Below are 19,850 nucleotides of genomic sequence, written 5' to 3' on the forward strand. Positions count from 1 at the left end.
TAATCACTGGAGTGCATTTATTTATAATATTTTTAAAAGAATATTTGTTTTTTTTTTTACGTAACATATTTTTTAGTAAAATATTACCTGTGATTACTTTAGTATCTAGATACAGGGGGCAGACAATATACGCAAAAAAATATATCCACGTATTGCTTTATAAATAATTTAGGAACTTGGGATAACTAAATAGTAATAATTTACGAAAAAGTATCAAGATACCTGATTTTTGTATCTTAAAATATCCAGTTCGCAACGTAACCACTTTATACGGGTCAACATTGGTTATTCTGAATGAGATTAATGGATCAGTAACTGGATGACCGAGCTTTACTCGATATTTTTTGAGTAAAAAATGCACAAATTTTATCAATAATATAAGAACCATTTAAATGTCTCTACACAAATACCAATTTGAATGTCTCGGAAATTGACTTTATTTCGTCGTCAATAGATGTCACGAAGAGCCACCATTATACGTCCATATTCATAACGACTCATTTAGAATCGGCAAATAACGAATCCCACGTTTTGCGAACTGAGTAACCGTGTTTTCCCGGAAAATACGAAATTTTTAGTTATTTTTTGAAGATTACTTTCATTTAGCTACAAAAGGTATGTTTTAATATAATCATTTTAATGAAAATTAGTTATGGTCAACTTTAAAGTCGAATTTATTTGCAAATGAATTCTAACCAGTCAACTTACGAAAAATATATATACAGCACTCCTTTTGTACAATTTTCCCATTGTCGTATAAGTTGTCCATTTCTAATAAATATTTTACTCTTTGTTAATACAAAGACGATTTTTAGCCGAAACGTAATTTAATCGAAAGTGTTTTTTAGAGTTCCCAGCTCGAGGCACTGTAAAATTAAATTCCTCGGATTATTTTACAATAGTTATATTTTTTACACTAACTATGAATAAAATATTTAAAAAAATTAAAATGTCCAATTTTAATATTCGTATAATCAAAATTATTTTATAAAAATATTCTTAACAAAACTTAAGTTTTACCATAGACTTAGAAAATTTATAGAGTGTGAGCGGAAATTGATAATAAATGGCGCTAATAGTACACAGGTGTAAATTATCTTAAAGTGTCAATTTATTAAATAGAAAAAATAATTTTAAAATGAAAATAATGGAATTTTTCTTCTATGTTTTTCTTCCAAGAGAGAGAATGAAACGGTAATTGACACTTATGAACGCACACGAATTTCTAGTGAGTAGCTTTCTAGTTGATAGAAAAGGGTCTGTATTTTCGAGTGCTTTTTTCACATTCAAAGAATATAATCAACTGCATTGTATTATTGATTTTTATCCTTTTTAAGATTTTTAAAAATTAATATTCGTAAATTTATTTTTTCTCTTTTGAATAGCAAACGAATACAGTGGAAACAGTGGAAACAGTGTTTTAGACACCTGTGTCATTGCCATTGAAGGTTAAAAAGTTTAATTTAAACTTAAACATTTTTTATTAAAAAAAAAAATAGTAAACTGTAGTTAATATTTTCAATACTCAAATTATTTAAAGAATTTTTTTAATTTAAAAAAAGTCAATTAATTAATACATTTAATCATTATTTTTGTACGTATTTAAGATTTAAAAAAATCTTTTCTTTCTTTTTTTTACACAAAAATTAATTAATTTGTACCAAAGTACTTGTAAACGAGAAAAGAGATAAAAAAAATATACCATAGAGTATATTTTGTTTTTTTTTTTTTGTATTGTTAACTTTTTGTTCGTTAAATTATCGATTTTTAAATTGTTGGAAGTATTTATTTATATGTGATTATTTAAAACAAAGAAAACCGTTTTTATTATTGTGTATATAATTTATCAACTTATTCATTAATAAAAATATTTTCAAAAAAATTTTCAATTTAATAAGATTTAACAACATACTGACCCTTAATAACACTTAGCTGAAAAAAGCTGACTTATACCTAGCGTCAAATTTTAAAAATGAGCGACATAAAAAAGAAAAGGTAATGGTAAATAAACAACTATATCCATAATGGATGCTGAATATGATTGTCAATTTTGGATTGGTTGAATATACATTTTTTGATTTTGACTACTGTCAAAATCAATCTTGAGAATAAAAAGCTAAACTATGTTTGGCTTTTTACGGTGACGCTACTAAGTTTTAATAACAAATTCACAGAAAAACCGGGCGTTATTTTATAATGCGCATTTTCTCCTAAACAAGCCCATGCCCCACAGTTAATTGATTTCACTAGGAATAGAAGTAAGTGTATTTACGAGTTAACCACTCAATATTGCCAACTCTTAAAAATCTTTTTTGGAATAGGTCCAAACACAACTAGAAATTTCCCAAAAATTCTAATTCAGTGTGGGATCATTAAAATTAAAAACAACGATTTTTTCGAAAAAAGAAATGAAAATTCAAACTTATATGAGTGGCTTTTAAAAGGCAGGGTTGTGGAGGCTGTAGAGGCGTGGATATATAATTTATTATTTTAGTGATTACTACTTAGACTACTTAGTTCGAATCCAGCAACAGTTAAATGTTGAATCTACGGAAGCCTGAATGTCTCACTGTCAATTTATGATAAAGTGGTGCTACACTAGCATATTTTTTAAATGGAAAAAAAAACCCCGAATGTAAGCGTCTTCATCCCTCCCTCATCCTCCTCTTTTCGCCCAGAATCCTTGAGGCCCAAAACTTGAGAAAATGTAAATTACCCCCAAACAACATATTCCTTAATGTTTCATTACCTTCCGACCTTTTTCTATCTGAAACAACCTGTCGACTAAAGTAAAATACAGTGTTTTAATTTATTATCAATACTATAATTTTTATAAAAACTTTTAATAAATAATCATTTATTGTTGTACATTACTTAGATAAATAAGTTAATAAATGTTGTTTAAAAGCATCCATATCGACCTGAGTAATAACAATTGTATTCTTATAACGTTGTAATACATGATTTTTATCAGCTATTACACCACCACGTAATTCTCCTTGAATTACTATCGATGCATAATATCGTTCAGCAGCTGTGACAATTTTTGGATTTAGTGCTGTTGATAATAAATATCCATCAGAACATTGCCATTTTAATTCATAATGTCGTTTTGCAATACGTTCCGCTTTATTTAAATAATCGATTGCAGTACTATTTATTGATCCTAACATATTTCTTCGCCATTCCTAAAAAAAATACTTAGTGTTAACTAGGCTTTATAGGATTTTAATGCTAAGAAAGACTCTATCTAGCGATAGAAAAAAGAACTATAAGTGTTCATTCGCAAGTTGACATATGCTTGAAATTAGATAAATAAATTTTATCTATAAAAATGCTTCAAAAAATTGTCAGAGAATATATCGGTAAAATATAGTCTCTGAAATTGTGAATAAAAGGAGGATAAGTGACGGCATATGTAGTGTGAAGGTTATTTAAAATTGAAGTTGCCTAGTGAAGCGGGTAGTTCACAGCTAGTGACGGCTAAATTACATTAAATTACCATTTCAATATCACCATGAAGCATAATTGTATCCCATGGAAGAATAATTAATGGTGAAATGCTTTCATCCTCCGTTGTATTAAACACAATATGTGCCGATTCCGGATCACAGAAAAAATTAAATTCAATATTTGGTGGTGTATTACCGTAACCACTTACTGATCCTCCCAATATAAGTAAATGTTTTAAATTTTTTCTGAATGTTGGATCCAGTCGAATAGCTAGTGCAATATTTGTTAACGGACCAAGCGCCATTAAACTGATTTCGCCTGAAAATTACATATAACCTTTTAGAATCGTTTAAAAAAGAATTATATTTTTAATGAATTTTTACCCGGATTTTCCTTCACGAGTCGAATCAATGCAAGTACTGCATGTTCTGTTTTAATGAGATTTATATCTGGTGGATTCGAGAACTTGAAATCACCTAATCCATCAACGCCATAGTATTCTTCAGACTCAATATCATGTAATAAACTGGTTTCTGCTCCACTATAAACCGGTATCTAAGAAAAATAACGACATTATTCAACGAAAATCAAATTTTCAACTTCACATTACTTCTATTTGTGATCAGCCAAATATAGAAATAATGGTCGTAAAAATACGTGTGGTAGCTCGTTGGATTCGGAATGATGTCTAGAAAAGTGGGACAGAAGCGTTGTTCTGCACATAAAAAATTTCAAAAGTTATAAACAATTGAAAATGAAAAGTGGAAATGAACGATCGAATATACCCAAGTGGAGTATCAATTAAAAGAGCATGACGTGTACATTACAAAACTGTCACCCCGGCGAAAGGGGATTGCGGGGAGGGGGGGGTAGTAGAAATGAGAATGAACGATCGAATATTTTCAACTGTAACCAAGTCTGATTTCAAATAAAAGGGCATAATGTGTATATTAAAAAATTAGGGTTCCGCACCAAAATAATAATATCGATTAAATTGTGAACAATAGAAGGATAAGTGGCGGCAAATGAAATGAAAGTTAACTGCACAATAACCTTTGTATTTAAAATTGAAGTTGCCCAGCGAAGCGAGTAGTTCACATCTAGTTTAATATATAATTAATTAATTTCAACTTCAAGAGCATAGAGTGCCAAAACGGAGCAGCTTTTACTAGGGCATATTTAGCTAAATCGACTTGTTTATTTGAGCTAAGCTAAGGACACCCTGTACCTATATTTGCTAAATGAGAGCATGGACGAATCATGCGTAATTATCTCATCTTACCTGTAAATTATTTGCAATTTTTAATGTTTTCAATACGTTCTGTTTTACGTGTTTTAATTTAGTATTTCCCCGAACGCAAGTTATAGCAATTATTTTTGAATCGATTTTTTCTGTTTCCAAAAATTTAATTGCCGACAATATTGCTACTGCATCATCCCCACCAGAATCCGTATCAATTATAATTTTATGATGTTTTAAATTACGTATATAATTTAAATTTTTATCTATGATTTCCGTGCTGCAAAAAAAAATCACAAATATCCTGGTGGAAAAAATATTTGTAGAAAGAGTTTAAGTCTTAATATAATTCTTAGAAACTCTGAAAAAGTCTTTGGAATTCTAAATTTCTCAACGTTTGACTTCTTAAGTCTGAATATTTCTGAATTAAGACAGTCCAAAAACGTTGAGAAATTCAGAGTTCCTAAAACTTTTTCAGAGTTTCTAAGATTTATTCTTTCTTCAAATATTCTTTCCGCCAGGATCACAAAAAATCGTTATATTAAGCTCATTTTTTTACGCACCAGCTAGCGATTACAATAATTGAACTTATTAGATATATTGTTATTTGATTAACCATTTTTGAGTATTTTTCAAGTGTCTAACACTAACAATATTTTCTAAAGAACTATTTTTACTTTATCGTGAAAACAAATCAATTTTATCATATCCATGAATTGTCTAGTTAGAATGTTAAAGGTTACTTATTTGATCTCGACTTTCAATGACATAATTTTTTTAAATGTATAAACAATTTAATTATTTCACAATAATTTTAAGTTATTACAAATAACCGAAATAGACCTTTTTCATGAAAAACAGAAATGCTTTTTGTTAATTTTTTATGAAAATAAAGGTCAAGTAGAGTAACTCAAAAATTACGCATTTTTAACAATAAAAACACTATAAAAAATTTGTAAAAAAGTCACAATATTTGAAATAAGTTAAAACGGTTTTTTTGCTCCACCGCCCGTGATCTGTGACGTCAATTCGACAAGCAATGACAATAAAACAGTGTCAACAGTCGAATTAATATATCGTTAATATCAACTTTAGGGGTATTGTCTATATTATATCATTTCTGAAAGTGAAAATTAAATGCCACAAAAAATCGATCCAGGAGTTTCAAAGGCAGATGAAGGAAATCTACCCAAAATAACTATTTTTATGGTATGGGAGTTTTTAGTGCAAAATGACAGGTTCATTGCACTTGAAGTTCATGAAGTAATAACAACTTTGTGAGTTCTAATTTTAATAAGAAAATGCGTAGTATTCTAGAAAAAAAATGTGATTAATAAAATTTCATAAAAAAAAATTGTTAGGTCTTCGAGGGAGAGCTATGGGGACTTTTGTAGCATGTTGAATTTTGGTAAATTTCATCATGTATAGTAAAAGAAAATGTTCATCATGACAATGATAATATTCGTGCTGTACTTACTACAAAATGATCTTCGCAACAATAGTAATTAGATTTTTTTCTAATAGCCATATCCATTGGAAACGGAAAAATAAAGTTTTTCTGGCTGTTTTGAAGTAGTATTTGGGCACAGAGGCACAAAACACGCCCGATATATTTTTATGCGCGATTTTTCATCGTCATCAACGATGATAATTAATAAAATTCACCAGACAAACTGACGTCACAGCGCCATTCGTATAACTTCGTGTGTTTCCGGATTGTTTTCGCCAATTTGAATTTTAATGATTTTCATTGTCTGTTTTCTCTCTGTGAAAAAGGTCTATTATTTTTTACCCTGTATATATGTAATATATATATCAAGGTATACTAAGTTTAGTTCCAAGGTTGTAACGCTTAAAAATATAGATGCTATGAACAAAATTTTGATAGCATGTTCAGGACGTATAAAGTGAGGCTAAGTCCGTACTTTAGCAAATAGGTCAATTGGGTCTTGGACCCGTAAGACCCATCTTGTAAACCATTAGAGATAGCACAAAAGTTTAAGGGTAAAAAATTTTTCTTATAAAAAAATAATCAACTTTTGTTTGAAACATTTTTTCGTAAACGTCACTGTTTACTCGTCAGGACACAAATTAGGACAAAATTGTGGTGTCCATTTTCCCCAAAACTATAAACGATAGGGAGTTGAAAATTTGTAAATAGCTTCAACTAGTAACCTTGTGAAATATTCTCGAAAAAAAAATCTAGAAAATACTTTCGAAAATTTTCGAAAACTAAATTAGTGGTGGCCGCCTCTTTTTTTTAAATGGTTAACTACAAAACTAGTTATTAGCCATAATAGATTTAAATGGTCCACCCTGTATACAATCCATAGATCCTATATGTCCATCCATACAATTATATTAATAAAGTAGTGTGTCGTTACTATGGTTACTCCCTGAAATAAAACGGAGTTAGTGCAAAATTTAGAACTTCTCGATTCATATTAGAATTATATAAATGCTATTAATAATAATATTAATAAATTTTTCTAGAATTTATCATCAGACTTTTTTTCTAATATGAATTTGATAATTTTTCTGTGTAGTCCAGTAGTAGAAGTTTATGGATAATACGAATGTAAACGGTTTATTGACTTCCCAAAGTGTTTATAAAAAGTAGAAACCTCCATTAAGTCATTATAAAGGTAAGATATCAAGGTAGTAAGATTACATTGAAGAAATATTCCAGATATATAAAAGGGCAGAGGCATAAACGGATGCGGAAGAGCGTAAGAGAAGATAGAATGATCAATCGAATTAGTAAAGAAGCAAGGAACAGAGAGAATACCGACAAAATATAGAACGCACTTGTCATTCCCTTTTGGAAAGATTTTTACTAATTCTGAAAAACTCTTATTTTGTTTTAGTAAGATTTTTTAAGTCTTTTATCTTAAATATTTCTACGAGGGTTTGTACGATCTTTTAGGGAATGAGAGTTAAAAATGTGGATTTAAATATCCATATTTAAATATGAAAATGAATCAAATATAAAAAGAAATAACTTTTATTTGAAAGATTCGAGTTTTCCTATCTCCAAAAATTAATAATCTATATAGTTGATTAATGATTATACTTTATACAGCTGTTTATATATTATTTATGCATAGATACTTTTATACAACTTTTTCAAGTTTCTTTGAAATATCTATTTTTTCAAAACATTTTATTATATCAATTTATATAATAATTTTATGGTGATAATTTTATCAAAACTCGTTACATGTTTACGTATTATCTATCTTTTAAATATAGTCAGAAATGTTAGAACAAGTTATGTAAATATGGAAAAGAGTATTGACATCTATTTGATCCCCCTGTTATTGCAATATTCCCATATAGGTAAAAATGCATTATTCAATCGTAATAAAATCCTTTTATTTCAATTTATTTTTATTTTAGTTGTGTTTCTGTTAGCTGAACAAATCAAGTGTTTGTTGTCCTTGCAATAAAAGGTTTTTTATTTTTCAAAATTTTAAATGTAAAAAAATCGTTGATTTAGTGTATTTTATTTTTATTGGGTTTGAACGCCCTGTGTGTTAATAAAAATAATATGACAAGTTATTGTCATGGCTTCCTGATGGTGCGAAAGGTGCAAAGTTGTAAATCGTCAAATAAAAAACGTAACAGCAGCAATGATTCAGAATCAACATCAAAAAATATTATATCATGTGCCCATGATCCATACACAAATGTTCATAAACGTAATTTGTATATTGTATCGTTTCCTGTAATCTTTTTATTTAATGTTTTACGTTCATTGTTATATCAAGTTTTTATTATTTTAAAATATTTATACACAAGTACTTCCCGATTCCTTTACAAACCTGTTAAACAAGAGTGTTCTAAATCATTGTTGGTTGTGGTGAATGAACGTGGTGACGGTGTTACCACTGAGCTTGTTCAAGACTTAATTGAAATGCCACAACAAAACCATAAGAGTTCAGGTCCAGGACCTGGTGATCCGTTACTAGCTAAGCAGAAACATCATCATCGGAGGGCGTTCGAATTCATATCGAAAGCTTTGAAAATCGATGAAGAAAATGAAGGTTGTTTGTCATTCTTTTAATTTATTTTCATATATGTGAATCGTTTATTTGAATGTGGGTTTTGTTTTTAGGACAAAAGGAATTGGCTATAGATTTATATCGTAAAGGTATTGGTGAATTAGAATTGGGTATTGCTGTACAATGTTGGGGTGGACGTGGTGAAGTTTGGGAGCGTGCTCAACGTCTTCATGATAAAATGCAAACGAATTTAGCGATGGCACGAGATCGACTCAACTTTTTAGGTTGTTTGATTTTTGTTAACAATTTTTTTTTTAATGGCTTGAAAGTTTTTGGCTAGTTATGTAATTTTTGTAGATATTTTGTTACAGTTTTTATCATTAATTCATTTTTGAATTTATTCTACATTATTCTCATTTGTGCTCCCTCCATATGAAAAATCTTCCGCCATTATTTGAAATAATTTCATTACCGAGAAATTAATATTCTTTAGCGATTTACAACTTTTAAACGAAACATTTTGATGAAATATCACTGTAAAAACATTTTTTTTCTTATTTTCTATTCTGACGAACTTCCATTCAATTTCCGAAATGTTTCAAATAAAAGTTGCTAAAATATTTATTACCATTTGGTCAAAAATGTCCTGGAAATAATAGCGTTTAATTTTTTCAACAAATTTTGACAAAATACGGTTTCCTCGGATGCTATAAACAAAAGTTGAAACCTGTTGGTTGATCGATTGTAATAGGGGAGCCCAAGAGGAAATTTGTGTATTAACTCGAGCGCATCAGATTTACATATGAGGGTTTCCTTGGAAATTAATAATGTGGGAGGGGGGGAGGCGTAGAGCTAACGATCAAATTAGTAAAAAAGAAATTGCGATAGATGAATTAACTCGAGCACGCCAGATTAAGATATGGTTGATTAATTACATGCAGAATTTGGATCGCGCTCGAGCTACTACGGGTAACGCAACTTTGCAGGCTTCCCATTACCTTGCGTCACTCTTAAATCATCAGATTATTGAAATGTACATTTTTTAGCATGTAATTATCCCACCATATCTTAATATGACACCCTCGAGTTAATTCACCTATCGCAATTTCTTTTTTACTAATCTGATCTCGTCTGTCTTACGCACCCTACATATTTAGAGCTAATATTTGGAGGAGGTACTAAGAAAGATTTAAGAAACTTCTCATATGTTAATCTGACGCACTCGAGTTACTACACAAATCCCCTCTTGGGCTCCCCTATTATTGAATTTTTCTTTAAATTATGCTCTTCCATGTTATAGGTCGTTTTTAACGAATTGTCTTTCGAAAACGCTTCATGAGCCGGCCTTAGCATAGACTTCCCGGGCGAGTTTCTTACAATTTTGATTTTTATCAGTTTTTCCCTAAGATCGGTATCGGTATTTTTCGATTTATACCCAAAAAGAGGGAGTGAATTTTTGTTTATTGAATAACTCGTTTATTTTCAATTTCACTCGAAAAATGGCAATTACCAAAGTTATTTGAAATTATATTTCCTACAATTTTGGTCCTTATCAATTTTTTCTTAGGATCGATATTTCTGATTTAGACCCGAAAAGAGATGGTCGTGAATTTTTGTTTTCTGTATAACTCATTTATTTTTAATTTTAAGCAAGATAAGATTTTTAACTGAGAAGTTTTCTCTTAATACTCTTAAATTGGGAACTCGGAGTTTTAAGTAGAATAAATTCAAATATCCATTGTAATTCACTGTAAATTTGGACACTTTTTTTAAGGGAATAGAATGGGGATCATCGGATAGTTTTTTCATTTCATAATCGTAATCATTCGAAATTTATTTCTGAAACATTTATTTCATTGTATAATTCAAAATTGTTAACATAACAAATTTTCTTTAGTTCTTTAGCATGTTTATCTATAATATTGTTGTATGCGTAGAATCACTTTTGGAGTTATCGAAGCTCCGTTTGGAAAAACCTGAAACAAATAATGTATCGTACACGAATAGACGAACAAATCCAACACCTCGTTTACAAACACTTACAGAAGGTACTACCACAACTGTTAAACAAAATGTAGAAAATAGAAAAGTTGTTTTCAAGCCTTCAGGTATTTTTTATTTATTTTTCTTTTTTTTTTTATCATTTTTTTACTTTTCTATTTCTTTTTTTCTTTTATGTATTATATTATTCTTTAATCATATCTTGGGATCTTTTTTCGGTTTCTTTCTTTTAATTTGTTAACATAAATTTAAAAGGACTCTCTTAAGGTATCACACTTGAAGAAAAAATCGGAGATCAAAAGAGTATATTATATTAGGGAGAAAAAGTAAAGAATGTGTAAGATCTCATGTTCAAGATGAGGGTAACAAACATAAGATCTACTGAGACATTCTTTACTTGTTCCCGTGGTGTGTATACTATATTTCTGCTCGATGGAGGCGGAAAGCTACAATAACGTTTAGCCCAGCAACCTTGATCTTCAGGGTCGTTAATTAATAATCCATTCCGATTTAAGGTTGTTATGAAAGTTTTCTTCGATTTAATTTTTGAGAGTCCTTTAAAATTACCAAATGCAATACAAATTTCGTTGTAAATAATACATTTTTAATGGTGAATTTTTTCTATCGCTTTGATTGTTGGTTTTTTTTTTTTTTTTTCAAGTGAAAATGTTTTAAAAAAATTTCAGTGCTGAACAAAGGTGTGTGCAGCCATTTATAATATAAAATTAATAATTCGAAGAATTTATTACTGAAACCAGTTATTAAAAAATTCTCATCTAATATTTGTATGACCATTACATTTGCTTTGTTGTTGTGTTCCGATAATTCCATCGAGTCCAATAAATAAAACAAAAGGAACTGCAAAAACCTAAAACTTTAGGGAAATAGGTTATATTGGCTGTCCGTAAAGAACAAACTTAGGTTATAGAGGTCATTGTGATACCAGATATGTGTTTTATCACCTTTTCCGCCGATAATTCCATTTATCAGCTCCTCAATTATTTTGAGAGGCTGAGTGCACCTCCTAACGCCCGTAGGCACTATACCAGCCCATCACAACAATTAATTAAATTAATTTTTGTTGTAACAGCCGGAATCGAACCCGTTACTCTAGGCATACCGCGAATAGAATTGGTTACGATTTAACCAACTGAGCTATTAGGGTTGACCCTTATAAATTCTTCTATCGCATTCATGAATTAAATTTTTTTTAAATTTTCTAAATAATTGTGCACCTACAAATCTTGGATTATTGATTTGATTGAATATTATATTGTTTAGTCGTGTCGTGGTGGTTGTCCTTGACACTAGATAAATAAATCAAAAGTCGGTCGAGCATCGAATAATGATGAATCCATCTTCCAATGCAATTGATTTTATTTTATTTAATTGTATATTTACACGTTTGATTTTATTTTTGAAGGTTATAATCAATCAACTAACCTACTAAATACTGTATTCTATAACAGCTGCAATTTTGCTTCTTAAAAACTAGTACAATCATTTAACTACTAATCAATCAATATTATCTATAATTTATTAATTTAATTAATTATTTTATTGATAATAATTGTAAATATTACAATAAAGGTAAATTACAGAATTTCTAACTTTGGTACCATCCGAAAGTACATAAAAAAACTGCAATTTAAAAGAATAAAAGTTAAAATCCGAGGATTTGCCTGAACTGTTGGAGCTGTTGAAATTTTTCAGAAAAATTTGTTTTTTTCACAATTGAGGTTATGTTTCGGGCTAAAATTACCACACTTTTCTAAGATCAAAATTTACAACTTTTTCCAGAATTGCAACTCAATTGCTTCATTTTTCAAAAAGTTATTAGAAAATGTTAGAAATATGAGGTTATTGTGGTTTTCTTGACTTTTTGAGGTTATTTTGCTATGTTGAGGGTTCGATACCAGGCAAGGTCAATGCCATGAAGGTTATAAGAAGGAGAACGATCGCCATAGAAAATATTGTCCCCGAAATATGGATAAAATAAGTGAGGCGCTGCGACCGCTAAGTAGTATCAATAAAAGCGGGCTGTTGTGCGCTAATTTGAAATGATATATCAATTTGTACATTATGCAACTAACTTCATCTACTTGTACTCATAAACAGCTAACTTCGCAGATACTACTTCTTGATGACAGCGCGGCTGGTGGCTGAAAAATGAACTATAAATTCTACAAATTTTCAGGGACAGGTGCGCTAATGCTTTAGTACATAGCGATCTTTCTCCTTCTTTATAACCTTCATGGTCAATGCAGAAATTCATAACAAACAATTGTTTTTTCTTTATTCGCGTCAATCCGATCAATAGAAGCAGAGATATTCAAGAAAACGACACCAAAGAAAACAATGTAGAGATAAAAACCGCGTGCAGAAGGTCATTCGGTAGACTTACCAAACTATCTATGAAACATTTACAATTTCTTTTGTATGTGTGCAGAGCGTGTAAAAAAACAAGTGAAATTTACAAAATTTGAAAAACGTTCGACAAATTTTTAGGGTACGGAACCCTAAATTCACACTTGAAACTTATTTAAGAACACAATCCATTAAATTTCCTTTTCCCTTGGAGCCATCTCCAAACTGAACCGATTTTGGGGATCATCGCCTATTTTTTAGTTGTTCCGGAAACGGAATTCTAAATTCGCACATAGCTAAGAACACTCCATTGAATTACCTTTAAAACGAAACAAAAAAAATCAAGATCGATTCATCCGTTTAAGCGCTACGATACCACAAACAGGCAGACACACACACACATGCCGATCAAATTTATAACACTCCCTTTTTGGTTTGGGGTTTAAAAAAAACAAACAACTTTTATTCGAACATTCTTTTGTAAACTCAATATAAATAAGGTATTTTAACAATTTATCATATTATTTCATTACTACAGAGTCAAATCAAATATTATAGAGGGTTTGAAATTTTCATAGAAAAGTCCTTGACCCCAAAAAACAAGTTCATTTATCTCAAAATAATTATAAATGCAAATTACTAATGTTTCTAGATAATTTTCCCTATAAAAAAAAGTACAGAGTGATTCATTAAAAACCTTTCAAAACCTTATGTAACTTGTCATTTCCTATATTATTAAATACATTTAATTTGTTAATTCTTGAAAGTTAGAAATTCAAATTATTATTCTTCCAATGGAAAAAAATCTCGCAACCTTTGCAAAATTTTAATTTTTCCATAAATATTCATTTTTAATATGTATTATATTTTTAACTTTAAGTACTCTTTAATTTTTCTAAAAATACAAAACAAAAATAATTTTAATTAGAAGAAAAGAGAGAAAGGAAATGTAGTAATAGAATGTATTTAAAAAAAAATTTTTATTCGAAACATTCTTTTGTAATCCCAATACAGATAAGGTATTTTAACAATTAATCATATTTCTCCAACAACCTTTTATAAAAAGCTCGTCCTTTCATCAAAATATTATAGAGGATTTGAAATTGTCATAGAAAAATCCTTGAACCCAAAAAAGAAGTTCATTTCTAAATAATTATAAATGCAAATTACTAATGTTTAATATTTAATGTTGTACAGAGTGATTCATAAAAAGCCGTTCAAAACCTTATATAACTCGTCATTTCCTAAATTATTAAATACATTCAATTTATTTTTCTCCAAAGTTAGAAATTCGAATTATAATTTCTCTTTCAATGGGACAAAAATTTCGCAAACTTTTAAAATTTTTATTTTTCAATAAATTTTTATTTTTAATATGTATCATATTTTTTTAAATTTAAGTACTATTTAATTTTTCTAAACACAAAAAAAAAAAAATTTTAATAACAAATCGATTTTATTGATTATTTTTCTAATTCATATTTACTATGACCTAAATGAATTGACCTAAATTTTAAAAATTATTAAATAATACAGTTTTCAGCAAATATAATACACACATCTCGCATATGTACAATAATCAAGTTTATTTTGCAAAATTTCTTGTAAAAAAATATATTGGGCCAAAAATTTAGAAATTCAAAATAAAATAATTTTTAAATTAATGTGAAACATTAAAATTTTTGCTAAAAAAATGGGTATAATTTTAATTACAGCATCAGGTCGAAAATTAGCGGTGCCTGCGAAGCATATAAGCACAACTTCAAAAAGTCAAACATTACCACGTTCCATGGGATCTCGTATACCATCACGACCATCTGGTTCAAAAGTTTTAACATCAACCCCACCAGCTGTGCGACGACAATTGTCTGTACCAAATGCTGGTGGATCACCAGCTCGGCGCACAAGTCGTAATGTCACTCCAACAACATCTACACGGAATTCAAATGCAGGAACACCTCGCTGTAAAACACCTACGGGTAGCACACTAAAAGGAATTGATTCAAAATTAGCTCAAGTGATATTAGATGAAATTGTTGAGGGTGGAGCGGGTGTACAATGGGAGGATATTGCTGGTCAAGATTCGGCGAAACAAGCGTTACAAGAAATGGTGATTTTACCATCGTTACGACCGGAATTGTTTACTGGATTACGTTCGCCAGCTCGTGGGTTATTACTTTTTGGACCGCCTGGTTAGTATTTTTTAAATAATTTTACAATCGAATTCTGGTCAGAAAATTCTGTTTAGTCGTTTTTATACCCTGTATATATGAAATATATATCAAGGTATACTAATTTTAGTCCCAAGTTTGTAACGCTTAGAAATATTTCGATAACTCAAAAAACGCTAAGAGAAATCAAGCTGAAATTTTTATAGTGTGCTCAGAACGTAAAAGAGCGTAAATTTGAGTTCGTATTAGTAAGTTCAATTGGGTCTTCCGTAACAACTTTTGTTTGAAATATTTTTTTCGTAAACATCACTGTTTACCTGTTATGGCGTAAATTAGGACAAAGCTTTGGTGTCCATTTTCTTAAAACTATAAAAGATGATCTAGTGATCTTGTGAAACATCCTCGAAAAACAAAAATTCTATTTCGACTGCCATATTTGTGTCTTTTAACTCTTCTAATTTATTTAAAATAATCCAAGCACTGATATTCAGCACTTTCTATACAGGATATTTCACCAATTAACTCAGCTTGCTTGTTTTCACTTGTTTTTTTTTTTTTTAAATTAGGTCAATATCCCAAAATTGACTATTAATATTTTGATTTATTTTCAAAATTATATGGTAAAATAAACAATTACCTCGCAGAGATAGAAAGAGATATCGGCTGAACCAAAATAGGTAAAATTTCTAAATTGGAGCCCTATACGTAAAAAATATGAATAGATTCGACAATGTTAAAAGATCTGAGGGAAATGGATTAAGTATGGTAGGGGTAAAAAGGATTGGAGGGGAGGCGTGTTCATGAAAGAAACAATGAAAACCTCAATTTGGAAAACAACTTTTTTGAGGTACACACTTCGTGACCATAAGAGGATGGGCATGATCGTAAGTTATGAAAAACAAATATCCAAAAAAGGTGCACAAAAATTTACCCAAGAACGATCTTTTTTGGCGGATTTTTTGAAAAAATGGTGGTTTTTGGGAAAACTTTTGATGATTTTTGCTGATTAAGTTAAATAGAAGTTGAAAATAATTTAAAAATACGTATTTCGTATAGGCATGACTCGGTATCTTTGTCCCTTCTCTAGTTATAAGCAATTGAAATATTTTTTTCTCGGAAACGATGGAAGTAAGGGGGATAATAATAGTATGAAAAAATAGTACTTTTTATGTACTATTTATGATATTTTTTTCGAATTTGTATTCACAATTCATGGGGTTAGAGACCAAAATGAACCCCTTCAGTTCGAAGTATGACTAAATATCTAAACAAATATAAAAAAATCAAATTTTTTTATTAACCTGCCTGGCAATAATTTCAGAGTTAACATTTTGGGCATTTTTGATATTTTTTTAAAATAATTTTATTTAAAAAAATTAACTATCAACTTAAAATGTAATATTAATTTTTGAAAAATGTCATTAGTTAGTAATAAGCGGACACTCTGAAACGAGAGAGACATTTTGTCATTTAATGATAAAACTCTTCCATGAGTAGAATTCGTAGCTTTTGTTACCAAGAAATTGCCCGTCGTTATTTAGAAATTCACAATTTAAAAAATCGATTAGTGCATTTTCACTTTTTTTCTTATAGGAAACGGAAAAACATTACTAGCTCGCGCAGTAGCCACACAAAGTCGTTCAACATTTTTCTCAATAAGTGCAGCAAGTTTAACAAGTAAATATGTTGGTGAAGGTGAGAAATTGGTTCGTGCTCTATTTGCAGTTGCTCGAGAATTACAACCCTCGATAATATTCATCGATGAAGTTGATTCACTGTTATCGGAACGATCAAGTGGCGAGCATGAAGCTAGTCGCCGATTAAAAACTGAATTCTTAGTGGAATTTGATGGTTTACCCACAAATCCAGATGGTGAGCGTGTTATTGTTATGGCGGCAACAAATCGGCCGCAAGAATTAGATGAGGCGGCATTACGACGTTTCCCAAAACGTATTTATGTATCGCTACCAGATTGTCGGACACGAGTCCAATTGTTACGTCGATTATTGGAGAAACATTCGTCTCCATTAACAGAAGCGCAGTTGGAACGGTTGTCACAATTAACTGAAGGCTATTCTGGTAGTGATTTAACGGCTTTGGCAAAAGATGCTGCTCTAGGTCCCATTCGAGGTAAGTCCAAAATTTGATTTCCTATTAAGGTATAAAGGGTGTCCTAAAATTAATACAGGCAGTAATTTCGACAGAAACATGGGTTTTTAACCAAAAGTTGTAAATTTTTAATTGATTCGGAAAATTTATAGCACCATGGTTTTTATTAAATGATGAATACATACTTGAAACTTCGCGAGTGAGCCTACCAAAATTTCCTCTACGGTTTTTTTCAAAAAGGCTACGTTTTTAAATGAGCATGTAGGCATCATACTTGAGTTATCGTTCTGAAAAAATGCAAACGCTGGCTTTCGGAGGAAATGTGACTTAAATATATGTCATTATTGCATTTAATCGAAAAAAAAATACGCTTAATGTTTTTCGATAATTGTAGGTCAAAGCCATGAAAACAGGCGAATGTCCTCTATTGCCCTTGACAACTTTTGGCTAAAGCATTTTTCCGTAGATAACGTGTTTTCTTTCGATTAAATGCAACAATGACATATTTTTAAGTCGCATTTGCTCCGAAAGCTATCGTTTTTCGAAAAAATGATTTAGATGAAAAATATTAGTCACGATCAACTTTCTAATTTAAAGTGTTATGCTATCTCTTATCTTTTAGAATCGAAATTGGCTAGAAGAATAAAATTTTTTGATATCTGCCTTAGTTTACGAAATTTCAAAATATCGAAAATTGAAAATTTTGTTTAATTATTCAGCTTTCGATATTTTGAAAATTACTCTAGATTTCGAAAAATTTTATTCTTACTTTTCGTATTATATTGTTAAGTTATAACATAATTCACCATCAAATTTGAAATTTAATTTGTGTCCCCACTACCGTGCTCATACATCCTTATAATTAGTCGGGCACAGCCGGTTTTTGTTGTTTTCAATAATTTATTAAGGTTTTAATTTTAATTTAAATCATTTTTTTTAATTTCCATCGACTGACTAGTTTTGAAAAAATCTGTGAAAACAGATCATCCATCTACCGTTTTACTATAAAACCAATTTTAAATATGCCACTTTTGAAGTCATTTATTTATTTAAATAATCAGGACCCCCCCCCCTCCTAAAATTTTCACAATTGATTTATACTTAGTCCAACTTCTTTAAAAAAAAATCAAGACTTTTCAAAATTGTCAAGGCGCTCATACATCCTTAAAGAAAACCGAAGAGCTAAATCCAATCTGATGTCAGAACATTGGTTAACTAAAAAACGAGGTACTTAGGTGTATGGATTAAAATGGCCCATCCTGTCGATAATACTCTGTCCTCAAGGAGTAGGTGGTTACACAAGCGTCAGACTTCAAAAATCTCAGAGAGATAATCCAATGGTGTGGTGTTAAATCCCGTGATTTTTAGAGTCAACTATATTCTTTTCCTTCTGATTTTTCAAATTTGATGAAATTAAATCATTATTCTGACCATAGTTTCTTCAATGTACATTTTTAAAAACCCTTAACTACCACCTGTTACACACTGTCTTTGTTTTTTCAACACTATAGGACAAATGATATAAAATTTAAATCCTGCTCTAATTTTCGGACACTCTTTACAAATCACAATGCATCATAGTTACATATATTCAAATAAATTTTTATTTTTCCTACACAGAATTAGATCCAGAACAAGTGCGAAATGTTGATTTAAGTTCAGTGCGTAATATAACAATAAATGATTTTTTAGAATCATTAAAACGTATTCGTCGATCTGTTTCACCGCATAGTTTAATTGCTTACGAGAAATGGTCATTAGAGTATGGCGAAGTGACACTCTGAATTTTCTTTTTATGTTTATTTATTATTATTATTTTTTTGTTACAAAAATTTAATTTTTGCATGATGCAAGTAAAACAAAGGTCAAAGGTCTTTGTAAAAAAAAAAATGCTTTTTCTGTTTTATTCGCATCTTAATTTGTTATGTTTTTAGAAACTAAAAAAAAAAAAAACAAAATGAAGGCAACGAAACTTACAAAAAAAAAATTGTTAGCTAATAGATAAACCATTTAAAAAAAATAATAATCTCAAAACGCAGTAAACAAAGTTTTTCTTCATATTTATATGTTTTTAATTTTTAAATGTCGACATGGTTTCAATTTGTTTAATTGTAGAAAATATCTTTCGTTTTTAATTTATTTAGCTTGACTAATATGTTCTTTGTCTGGACATCATCTTAGTAAAATAAAAGTGATCAACCTCGGAATCTAACGGAATTAGCTGAATTTTTGTACAAACCCTTATTTTGATAGTACAAATGTTGTCTCAAAAGTCACATATAGTCTGCGCGTCCTTAGATATTCAAGGTCAAAGATTGCAAAATACAGTATTTTAAGAATATCTCGTTTTCTTTGCCATCAATCATGTTAACATTTATTATTAAAGTTGTAAAGGATAAAATTTTCTACAAATTTTGTCTGATACCTTTTTTTTATTCGTTGGACCGTTTTTGAAATAGAGGACGCAGAAGATGTAGCACCCATCTTAGTGCAGGATCAATATTT

General features: G+C 29.8%; 2 protein-coding genes across 5 annotated transcripts; one reads left to right on the plus strand and one right to left on the minus strand.

Moving 5' to 3' along the window:
* Window positions 1-2,870: 2,870 nt before the first annotated feature.
* On the minus strand, window positions 2,871-5,368 carry LOC123293047 (probable uridine nucleosidase 2). Its single transcript, XM_044873762.1, has 5 exons — window positions 5,257-5,368; window positions 4,736-4,973; window positions 3,837-4,008; window positions 3,503-3,771; window positions 2,871-3,188 (listed from the first exon to the last, which is right to left on the minus strand). Exons 1-5 carry the CDS (start codon window positions 5,310-5,312, stop codon window positions 2,871-2,873), a joined length of 1,053 nt encoding a protein of 350 aa, XP_044729697.1. The 5' UTR covers window positions 5,313-5,368.
* A 2,894-nt stretch (window positions 5,369-8,262) lies between these two features.
* On the plus strand, window positions 8,263-19,293 carry LOC123291884 (spastin). Of its 4 annotated transcripts, XM_044872324.1 has the most exons (6): window positions 8,263-8,739; window positions 8,811-8,981; window positions 10,635-10,805; window positions 14,781-15,257; window positions 16,830-17,366; window positions 18,966-19,287. In XM_044872324.1, the coding sequence occupies exons 1-6, from the start codon at window positions 8,271-8,273 to the stop codon at window positions 19,127-19,129; spliced, it is 1,989 nt and encodes a 662-aa protein (XP_044728259.1). In that variant the 5' UTR covers window positions 8,263-8,270; the 3' UTR covers window positions 19,130-19,287. The 4 variants fall into 4 exon arrangements, with proteins under 4 accessions (XP_044728259.1, XP_044728260.1, XP_044728261.1 ...); XM_044872325.1 differs by lacking the exon at window positions 10,635-10,805 and having other exon boundaries at window positions 18,966-19,291; XM_044872326.1 differs by lacking the exon at window positions 8,811-8,981 and having other exon boundaries at window positions 18,966-19,289.
* Window positions 19,294-19,850: the final 557 nt, after the last annotated feature.

This window comes from Chrysoperla carnea, chromosome 2, assembly GCF_905475395.1.
Source record: "Chrysoperla carnea chromosome 2, inChrCarn1.1, whole genome shotgun sequence".
NCBI lineage: Eukaryota > Metazoa > Arthropoda > Insecta > Neuroptera > Chrysopidae > Chrysoperla > Chrysoperla carnea.

Bases quoted from the DNA above. Each gene is read 5' to 3' on its own strand.
- LOC123293047 (XM_044873762.1), bottom strand. From the start codon at position 5,312: ATGGTTAATCAAATAACAATATATCTAATAAGTTCAATTATTGTAATC. The intron at 4,009-4,735 runs GTAAGATGAGAT...TATTTTTCTTAG, and splicing joins AAATTGCAAATAATTTACAG to ATACCGGTTTATAGTGGAGC. The intron at 3,772-3,836 runs GTAAAAATTCAT...TGTAATTTTCAG, and splicing joins ACTCGTGAAGGAAAATCCGG to GCGAAATCAGTTTAATGGCG.
- LOC123291884 (XM_044872324.1), top strand. From the start codon at position 8,271: ATGGTGCGAAAGGTGCAAAGTTGTAAATCGTCAAATAAAAAACGTAAC. The intron at 15,258-16,829 runs GTTAGTATTTTT...TTTTTCTTATAG, and splicing joins ATTACTTTTTGGACCGCCTG to GAAACGGAAAAACATTACTA. The intron at 17,367-18,965 runs GTAAGTCCAAAA...TTTCCTACACAG, and splicing joins TGCTCTAGGTCCCATTCGAG to AATTAGATCCAGAACAAGTG.